Genomic DNA, 9,151 nt, shown 5'->3' with positions numbered 1-9,151 from the left:
CAGCTGTTTTGGGAGAGGGGAGGGGGGTCACATACATTTTAAAAAGTATAGATGAACCCTGAACAGGTGAATGGGTGAACAGGTAACCAGGGGAACAGGTGAACAGGTAACCAGGGGAACAGGTGAACAGGGGAACAGGTGAACAGGGGAACAGGTGGGCGTACCGCAGACTTGCTCCGGAGCACTTCTGTGATGAGCTCGGTGTCGACACCTTCAGCGTTGCGGAGACGACACTCTCGTATCACCCCATCCTGCAGGAGGCGCTGGATGACCTCGGGGAACGCACTCTCCACAAAGTACCTGACAGCAACACACACCCCTCTGAACAACATCTGCATATCTACAGTTTAGAGCACATTATTATCATTTCAAAGGGAAAAATCCTCAACTTTTTGCAAAAAAAAAGTGATTTAACCCATAACTAATAATAATACAGCTGTTGAGTAAAACGTGACGAGGAAATCAGATTAGTGGATTAGCATGGCAGACTGAAAACCCTTCTGCATTGGCACATTATTTAAGGAGTCAAATCCCGCTAATCTTTTGGGGCATTCCACGAAAGAATCACATGAGTTTGATGAGGATAAAAGACTTAAGTAAACCACATATTTTCATTTAAATACGTATTTATTATAGTATTATATAAATACTTTATTCACCTGTTGTGTTTGAGCACCAGTTTGACTTTTCCGTAGCTCACCGTGCAGAGCTGTGAGAAGCATCACGGGAGATTGTGAGTGTACAGGGATCATGACACCATGACACGCAAAATCACATTTCAATACTTCCTCTGTCCAGTTGGAGAGACACATTGCTGGATGTATCTTGAAGCTATACATCAGAGTATTGCTCTGCATCGTATATATCCATCCATCACTATTATTCCATCCCTCCCTCCCTCAATCTATCTATCCACCGATCCCTACCTCAACCCACCCCCCCTCCTCCCTCCCACCCACCCTCCCTCCCTCCCTCCCTTCCCCACCCTCACCAAACTGACCTTGATGAACTGTACGATGCCCTCAGGTACAGAGGTCTTGCTCAGCTTCTGCAGGTACTCCACAATGTCAGAGGTCTGGAGGCCCACGCTGACGGCAGCGTAGAGGGAGTAGGCCGTCAGCTTGTACTCGTGGACGTGGATGGGCCGACACACTGGCTCGGCTATGGCTACCAGGAAGTCCTGGGCGTACTTGTACACGGGCGAGAAGGCCTCCAGGAAGATGTGCCCGTCAGGAGCCTGGGCGAGGTGGCGGGGAGGGGTAAGATACAAAACTGTTGGGAAGGCTGCTTTACTGTAAATTGTTAAAATAGTGTAAAATAATGCGTGAAAATAGTGTAGAACAGAACTCTTAGGCTGTTGTTGAAGACGTTGTTGCAGATGGCTAAAGGTGTGCTGAATAAACAGCTAACTTCACGCCAGATTAAAGTTAAAATGTTTTCGAAAAAGCTGAAAGTTCTTCATTCTTTGGTCTGACGACTTGAAGAGCATTAACATGTTCTTCTCTACAACTACTGTCAACAAACTGCCATCTTACCACCCAGAGGGGGCGTGACGAGTTGTCATTCTTCAGCAGCATCTGCAGACGGTAGTCCTTGGCCCCGTACTCGTCCAGTTTGATGGTCGACTCATCCACCTGTTTCCCCGCGGCCGCAGGTATGGCCTCCTGAGACTCACCGCCCGCCGCCTCTTCCTCATCCTCCTCTTCCTCGTACACACGCTTCTTCGACCTTTTCTCTGTGAGCAGACATCGTGTGCGCGTAATAGATTGTTAACTTTAGAAATCATTTTCAAAATGGTCTGATAGAGCTCAAGATAATGGCGAGACATTCCGTCAGTGTCACTACTTAGCAGTCAGTGTCACTACTTAACACTTACCACTACCAAATCTGGACAGGGCAAGAGGACACGCGGCATAGGGTTTCGACATATGACAAAACGTAGTTACTTATCTACCACAAGCTATCTTCAAAGGAGTGGCAATTACATATCGATTTGCCATCAGTATGTTTAGCTAGCTAACTGTTTCATAAACTAACTGTCAACACCATGTCTATGGTCAACACACTTCTTTATTATTAGCATTATTAGCTAAGAACTCACCTCTATCTCCTCTGTCTTTTCTACCCATGATAATCGCTTGGACGGCTTAAATGTTCCTTTCAGATCGTGTTATGAGAGGTTATCACAATCTTCGCAAACCTCATTATGAGTTAAATACTCATTTGATGCGTCTCTTCTTCTTCTAATGTTACAGCACATAATAATAACCCGGATGTATTTGTTAGATAGAATGTGTTTACTTCCGGGGATAAGGGTCAAGGATTCCATAGGCGAATATCAAGCTGAACTGGGATCTGAAAACGGTTTTTTTCCCCCCTCGCTTTCAACTATTATTCGTATATAAGTTTAGCGATCATGTCAGATGATGATATTATTGGTCCGGCATTGCCTCCGATGTACAGGAAAAGCAGTGAAGACAACTCTGACGATGAAGGGTGTAAGTAGGAGCTGTATTATCAGCTTCGTCTACCACACGGTGTTTTGGCGTCTGTAAGATTAACAACACTGCTAAAAACCTTAAGCTAATTTTTCAGACTTTCTGTTTTTATATTCTCTGTATATATTTTGTCTTGTACTTTGCCAGTCGCAGGTCCCGCGCTGCCTCCCGGTTATAAAGCAGGGACGTCCTCGAGTTCTTCAGACGACAGCGAGCAGGAGGAAGTTGTGTTCAAAAGGTCCAAGGCGGGCGGTAGGCTTAGGGCAACGGGAGATGGACCCTCCGCAGAGTAATTCAGCTTCAGAATATAAACTTTGTTAGATGAGACCCAAAATATCTATCCTAGTGGCTAGGCATAAAAAACCTGTCACGATGTCTGGAATTCGCTGTTATCGTCGGACATGAATCCCTTTTTAAATCAAAATGTCTGTTAAATGTACGTTTTTGTTTACTTGAAGGAAACAGCGCAGAGTAGAGGAGGAGGAAGGTTTCTTTGGTCCCGCTCTTCCTCCTGGTTTCCAAGACGATGGAGGTTCCCCAGAGAGGTAACATTCAGGGGGGAACACTCGGGTGGCCTCAACAAATTGCTTTTCAATCATGTTGATTAATACAAATGATTAAAGCTTTGATGAACTCTCTCTTTGGTAGGCCCCCGGTGTTAGGACCAGCTTTACCTCCTGGATTTCGCAGACAAGCAGACGATGATGAAGAAGACGATGATGATGATGACGGTGTCTCTGGACCTGCCCTCCCACCAGGCTACACAGCCAGCCAGTCTAGCAGTGATGAAGGAGAGGAGGAGGATGTGATTGGGCCCATGCCTGCCCGCGGGGCTGTCCAGGGCTCAGTAGCGCTGGACTTCGAGCGTAGAGCACAGAAGATGAAGGACAAACTGACGAAAGGAGACGTAAGCGTCGTGATCTATAGTACTCGTTTGTCACTACGGTTGTAGCAGTTTCCGCTCCATGGTAACAGCTGAGGCTCTCCATCCTGCTCGGCTGAGGGGAGGGGGACAGAGTGTGTCCGGGTCAAAGGTCAGGGTGTGTTGTTGCGTGTTGACAGGAGGGCCCGGAGGAGCTTGCCAGGGAGGCGTGGATGATGGAGCTTCCTCCAGAGCTGCAGCACATCGGTCTGGGCGCACGCACCTTCAAGAAGAAGTCTGGGCCTGCCAACAAGGACCGCTCAGTCTGGACCGACACTCCCGCCGACAGGGAGCGCAAAGCCAGGGTAAGAATGCTGCTGGGTCCACGTCCTGCCTAGGGAGAGAATCAGACAGGAGTCTCCTTCATAAGTTAATACATAATGTGTGTGAGGATGAGATCTCTTAACAGGTACACCGGACAGAGGCACAACAATTAGAAAAAGAATGACTCGGTTTATTAGCAACGATGTCGGATCACGCCACCAATCCACAACAGAGTAGCGAGCATGAGTGAGAGACATGTTTCTCAGATGGACATTATATACATGAGCTGGACAGTACATATATAGTAACCACCAAAACATGTCCTTAAACAGTACACATTCCACGACTTAATGCACAGAGAAAACAACACACAGGTGATGTGGTCATAGCTCATTGTTTGTACTGTTGAAAGGTGAAAGTAGCCCATTCTGCTCTCCATGTGTATTTTCAGAGGCCCTCTGCGTGACCTCTGGTCCACAGCAAGAGTCCACCTCACACATGCATATCAATGTGTGCGTGTATATGTTATACGAGAGAGAGATTACAGAAAGAACAGATGCTGTATATAACTAATTGGCTGTTATTGTAGAATTTGTCTGCAGCTCACAATCTTACAATGTAAACTGAATTCAGACAGGAATAATCTTCATGCTCAATCCTCTCGTTTCTGTGTCTCCCCCTTTTTCTTGTTTCGACCAATAGGAGCGTCAGGAGAAGAAGAAGCGTGGCGAGGCAGAGGAGGTCGACGCCCCTCAGCTATCCCAGAAGGACTTGCTGCTCGCCGACAAGGTTTCCAAGTACAACGTGAGTGTTGTTATGGTAACCTGCTCCATCTCGACTCAGTCCGGCCGCCGACATTTCCCATAGTATTCATTTGTAAGACGTTTTCTATTTACTTAGAAAGTACAGCAGAGAATACGATTTTTTTTTCTCTTTTCTCGACAGCCTCAAAAGACCTGTGAGGGTGTATTTTGTGACCCGTCTTGTTAGATTGGAGTCCAGCCTTATCACCTGCCTATGTGAAGCACTTATAACTCATACAGTTACCAACTTGTCATGATCTAAAGTGTTCAGCTGTAGGAATCTTCCAGTGTTTATGAGTATGTCCTAAGAGAGTTCCTCTCTCCTCTCCCGGGGTTAGGAGTCCAAGCGAGGCGAGACTCTGATCGACCTTCACAAGAAGAAGATGAAGAGGAAGGCGGAGGAGGAGGGCAGCAAGGTGGTGGAGCGTCGGGCTTTCGACCGGGACAACGACCTCCAGGTGAACCGCTTCGACGAGGCGCAGAAGCAGCGCCTGCTGAAGAAGTCCCAGGAGCTGAACACACGCTTCTCCCACAGCCAAGACCGCATGTTCCTGTGAGGGAAGACAGCCTGGGCCCTCCAGCCGGCTCCACAGCCAGGCCCTGGGCTCTGCGTCGCAGCGTGTCGGGCAGGAGACGAGCGACCAGGAGACTAGTTTTCAACCAGCCATTCAGAAGAGACGGGGCCATTTTGATTGACTTTTAAAAAAACTTGTAAGATCCCTCACCTCTGGAAGTGTAGTCTGGCGTCTTAACATTCTGCTGACGGCTTGTACATGGTGTCTGCCTTCACTGTTCAGGGGAAACCGTGTTTACAACAGGGCTGTGTCCTAAAATCAGGCATAAGTGGAACACAGAGACTCTCTATGAACAGCAACACTCACTCGATCTCTGCAGGTTGTGAACTGTGGCATGCACCAAGGAATGTTAGTAGAGCAAAAACTATTTCTTGGTCATATAATAGAGTTGGTAAATACCTTGTGTTCATTTCGTAATTGTGACGTTTATATTAATGTTTCGTTTTTGCTTCTTTCCCATATTTAGCGAAATATTTCCTTGTTGTTATGCATTATTTTATTTTTTTCCAAATAAATTTTTCTGAAAACGTCAAACAAACTAATAGTGGGCGGTACCAAGGAGGAATACTAACACGTCACTACACCGCTATTGGTTTAAAACTACAACCGGGGTAGCTGTGGACTCCCGCAACCGTGAATCAACACACTCGTGGACAATCGTACACGGTCGGGATTTTACTCAGCCATCGACATGATCAATTGGAAGGTACGTCATGATTTCACACCGAAACAGATAATTTTATGTTTTCACCGGACTAATATCTCTATGAATGCCTGCTGTCAATGTATTCGAAATTCGACTTTGCTCCTTTGAACGGAGTGGTCGCTTTCCGGTGTGGACTATGGAGCAGTGCAAGCAAATCGCAAATATTATTTTATGCATCTGTATGATGATATAGTACGTACATGTCACGGCTTGTCATTGTCCTGGCAGATCATTGTTTGCTTTACATTATACATTAATAAGCGTTCAATCAAAGTACTGTTAAATAAGAGAGGTGCAACTTATTAGTTATAACTTTGTGATGGGCTACGCAAATAGCCTATACATTTCCAAAGATCGATTTGTAACGTCCGTGAATGACCATATATAATGACCTAATATTAAAGTTAGACGATTGCGTTAAGAATCGTAATTGTTTTTCAAAAGACGCATACGACAATGTCCTCGCTCCGAGGCCTAAAGCAAACACGCAGCTGTTCTTTGAGTGTGTGATAGTGACCCCACCCCCCTCTAAATGATACCCCTCAGCTGTTTGAGACTTTTCGAGCTGAGACGAGTGTAGTGTGGTAGGCCTATTTAAGTCCATCCGGGTGTTCTATTTAGAGCTTCCACACGCTTTAATAAGCAAGGAAGGAAAATCGGGGTTGGAGGTCAGGTTGTGATATTCTGGTCACCAAGCAGGGAATGAAGACAAGTTGAAAGTAGGCCAAGCATAACATTTTTCCACATACTCACACAAGTGCAGAGTCACACAAATGAAACATCACTCATGCTTCTCCTCCTTTCCGTTTCTGTGATGTTCTTGACGACTCTTCCTCTCTTCAGGCTTTAGACAACATCCCCTTGCTCTTCTACATCCTAGCTGCCAAGACGATCCTGCTGTGTCTGGGGTTTGCGGCTGTGAAGATCTACCAGACCAACAAGCTCGAAGCAGCCAATAAGCGCGAGATGGAGGAGAAAAAACGGCTTGCCCAGAAGACACAGGAGCTCTTAGACAACAAGAAGGATGACTGACAAAACAGGTGTCCAGGGAGAAGAGGTGAGAGAGACCATGGGGAGAGAGACCACGGGGAGAGAGACCATGGGGAGAGAAACCACGGGGAGAGAGACCACGGGGAGAGAGACCACGGGGAGAGAGACCACGGGGAGAGGTTCGGAGAGAGACCATGGGGAGAGAGACCATGGGGAGAGAGACCATGGGGAGAGAGACCACGGGGAGAGGTTGGGAGAGAGACCATGGGGAGAGAGACCACGGGGAGAGAGACCACGGGGAGAGGTTGGGAGAGAGACCACGGGGAGAGAGACCACGGGGAGAGAGACCACGGGGAGAGAGACCACGGGGAGAGGTTGGGAGAGAGACCATGGGGAGAGAGACCATGGGGAGAGAGACCATGGGGAGAGAGACCATGGGGAGAGGTTGGGAGAGAGAGAATGTGTTGTTGGTGTGTCGCATTACAAACTAAAGTAAATTGGCAGGTGATGATGACAGCTTTGTTTTTCATCTGTGATTGATTGGAGTTGATTTCAGCAGTCCGAGCCACTCATGTTGGTGCAGTTGTTCCTCACTGTCACCCTGTTGGTGCAGGGTTTGATTTGGGACAGGAAAGCAGGAGGTCACATACAGACTGTGTGTGGTTTGATGGCCGTTCAGCTGAATGACCTTGTCCTGTCTCTCTGTCACCCCAGCAACCACCCTGGCTGGCATGGAGACGGCCGCACACACCAGGAAGGAAGCAGAACTCCTGTCTGTTCCTGAAGAAGGGCTGATCACTTCCTGTTGGACTTGTGATGACAACACGTCAGACTTTTAGCTGTTACTTTTTTAACAAATGTGTGCTTCAACATCTTTCTGTTTGTAAATAAAGACAACTTTTTCTTACCCTGGTTCAGTACTGTTTTTCTTGTAGGTAGTGATGACAGATAGTTGGGTGACTTATCTCATGTTGAATAGATCAAACATTGTTGTTGCAGTCAGAGCTATTGAAAAAGATTTATGGTTGGATTAACATGTTATCAAGTGATGGGTTATACCAAAGAACGCCTCAAGGGGGAAGCAGAGACTTCACAATAGCCGTGTTTTGTACATGTTCATTTACAATAGGCTTTAATCCGAATCTTCAGGTATTTGAGCCATGGACTCTGAGCCAGGGACTTTATGATCAACCAGCAAATGCTCTACTACTGAGATATAACCCAACTGGTCGAATAGGGATGTTGTAATGTGGATACCGACACTAATCCTCTTGGATATTCCAGTAGACCAGTTGTCCAATAGTATGGATTGAAGTCAATATAACATTTTTAATAATACTGCATTAAACTAATCTCTGTACACTCACATCTAGCAACTGCCTGTTGGTGTCTGTAAGAGGAAAATTACAATTTACTCAACTGTACTAAAACGAAATCAATTTCTTGTTACATGCTCATGAACACAACTGTCGTGACAACTCTTTACCAGATGGACTAGATGATAGACATTTAGGAGGACAGGAGAGGGGAGAGGTCAGTCATCAACACAGGCAGGGACAGGAGAGGGGAGAGGTCAGTCATCAACACAGGCAGGGACAGGAGAGGGGAGAGGTCAGTCATCAACACAGGCAGGGACAGGAGAGGGGAGAGGTCAGTCATCAACACAGGCAGGGACAGGAGAGGGGAGAGGTCAGTCATCAACACAGGCAGGGACAGGAGAGGGGAGAGGTCAGTCATCAACACAGGCAGGGACAGGAGAGGGGAGAGGTCAGTCATCAACACAGGCAGGGACAGGAGAGGGGAGAGGTCAGTCATCAACACAGGCAGGGACAGGAGAGGGGAGAGGTCAGTCATCAACACAGGCAGGGACAGGAGAGGGGAGAGGTCAGTCATCAACACAGGCAGGGACAGGAGAGGGGAGCAGTGTAACATTATGGTGCAGTGTCATCAACACAGGCAGGGAGAGGTGTAACATTAGTGTAACATTGCAACAAGCAAACAGAAGAAAAAAAAAGATCCCAGCATCAAATGATTATTACTGCACTTTGAGGGGACTGGTATGAGTAACCAGACTAAGTTTTGTGCATGTAGAACCTAATACAGGCAGGTTGGGGCAGGGACAGGTAGGGAGAGACAAAGAGAGACAGGGAGAGACAGGGAGAGACAGGAAGAGGAAGGGAGAGACAAAGAGAGACAGGGAGAGGCAGGGAGAGACAGGGAGAGACAGGAAGAGGCAGGGAGAGACAGGAAGAGGAAGGGAGAGACAAAGAGAGACAGGGAGAGGCAGGGAGAGACAGGAAGAGGCAGGGAGAGACAGGGAGAGGCAGGGAGAGGCAGGGAGAGACAGGAAGAGGCAGGGAGAGACAGGAAGAGGAAGGGAGAGACAGGAAGAG

At 47.3% G+C, this 9,151-nt stretch overlaps 3 protein-coding genes across 4 annotated transcripts in view; 2 read left to right on the top strand and 1 right to left on the bottom strand.

Annotated features, from left to right (window-relative positions):
* ercc3 (excision repair cross-complementation group 3) overlaps positions 1-2,284 on the bottom strand; it is a 16,158-nt gene extending 13,874 nt beyond the window's left edge. The window contains exons 1-5 of the mRNA XM_084667723.1: positions 2,102-2,284; positions 1,536-1,735; positions 1,001-1,237; positions 660-709; positions 165-300 (exon numbers count right to left, since the gene is read on the bottom strand). Coding sequence (XP_084523849.1) covers positions 165-300; positions 660-709; positions 1,001-1,237; positions 1,536-1,735; positions 2,102-2,129 — 651 coding nt within the window. The 5' untranslated portion in view covers positions 2,130-2,284. The remainder of the gene's footprint in view (positions 1-164; positions 301-659; positions 710-1,000; positions 1,238-1,535; positions 1,736-2,101) is intronic.
* On the top strand, positions 2,268-5,668 carry gpalpp1 (GPALPP motifs containing 1). Of its 2 annotated transcripts, XM_084667726.1 has the most exons (8): positions 2,268-2,498; positions 2,646-2,787; positions 2,957-3,043; positions 3,147-3,405; positions 3,561-3,725; positions 4,387-4,488; positions 4,630-4,703; positions 4,826-4,953. In XM_084667726.1, exons 1-7 carry the CDS (start codon positions 2,417-2,419, stop codon positions 4,672-4,674), a joined length of 882 nt encoding a protein of 293 aa, XP_084523852.1. In that variant the 5' UTR covers positions 2,268-2,416; the 3' UTR covers positions 4,675-4,703; positions 4,826-4,953. The 2 variants fall into 2 exon arrangements, with proteins under 2 accessions (XP_084523852.1, XP_084523851.1); XM_084667725.1 differs by lacking the exon at positions 4,630-4,703 and having other exon boundaries at positions 4,826-5,668.
* Positions 5,623-7,665, top strand: smim11 (small integral membrane protein 11). Its single transcript, XM_084667727.1, has 3 exons — positions 5,623-5,768; positions 6,612-6,825; positions 7,473-7,665. The coding sequence occupies exons 1-2, from the start codon at positions 5,754-5,756 to the stop codon at positions 6,798-6,800; spliced, it is 204 nt and encodes a 67-aa protein (XP_084523853.1). The 5' UTR covers positions 5,623-5,753; the 3' UTR covers positions 6,801-6,825; positions 7,473-7,665.
* Positions 7,666-9,151: the final 1,486 nt, after the last annotated feature.

Source organism: Hypomesus nipponensis, chromosome 12, assembly GCF_054491055.1.
Source record: "Hypomesus nipponensis isolate SF chromosome 12, ASM5449105v1, whole genome shotgun sequence".
Taxonomy (NCBI): Eukaryota; Metazoa; Chordata; class Actinopteri; order Osmeriformes; family Osmeridae; genus Hypomesus; species Hypomesus nipponensis.
The sequence above is the reverse complement of the archived record's forward strand: the minus strand, read 5'-3'. Positions and strand labels throughout refer to the sequence as shown.

Bases quoted from the DNA above. Each gene is read 5' to 3' on its own strand.
- gpalpp1 (XM_084667725.1), top strand. From the start codon at position 2,417: ATGTCAGATGATGATATTATTGGTCCGGCATTGCCTCCGATGTACAGG. The intron at 2,788-2,956 runs GTAATTCAGCTT...GTTTACTTGAAG, and splicing joins GGAGATGGACCCTCCGCAGA to GAAACAGCGCAGAGTAGAGG. The intron at 3,726-4,386 runs GTAAGAATGCTG...TTCGACCAATAG, and splicing joins ACAGGGAGCGCAAAGCCAGG to GAGCGTCAGGAGAAGAAGAA.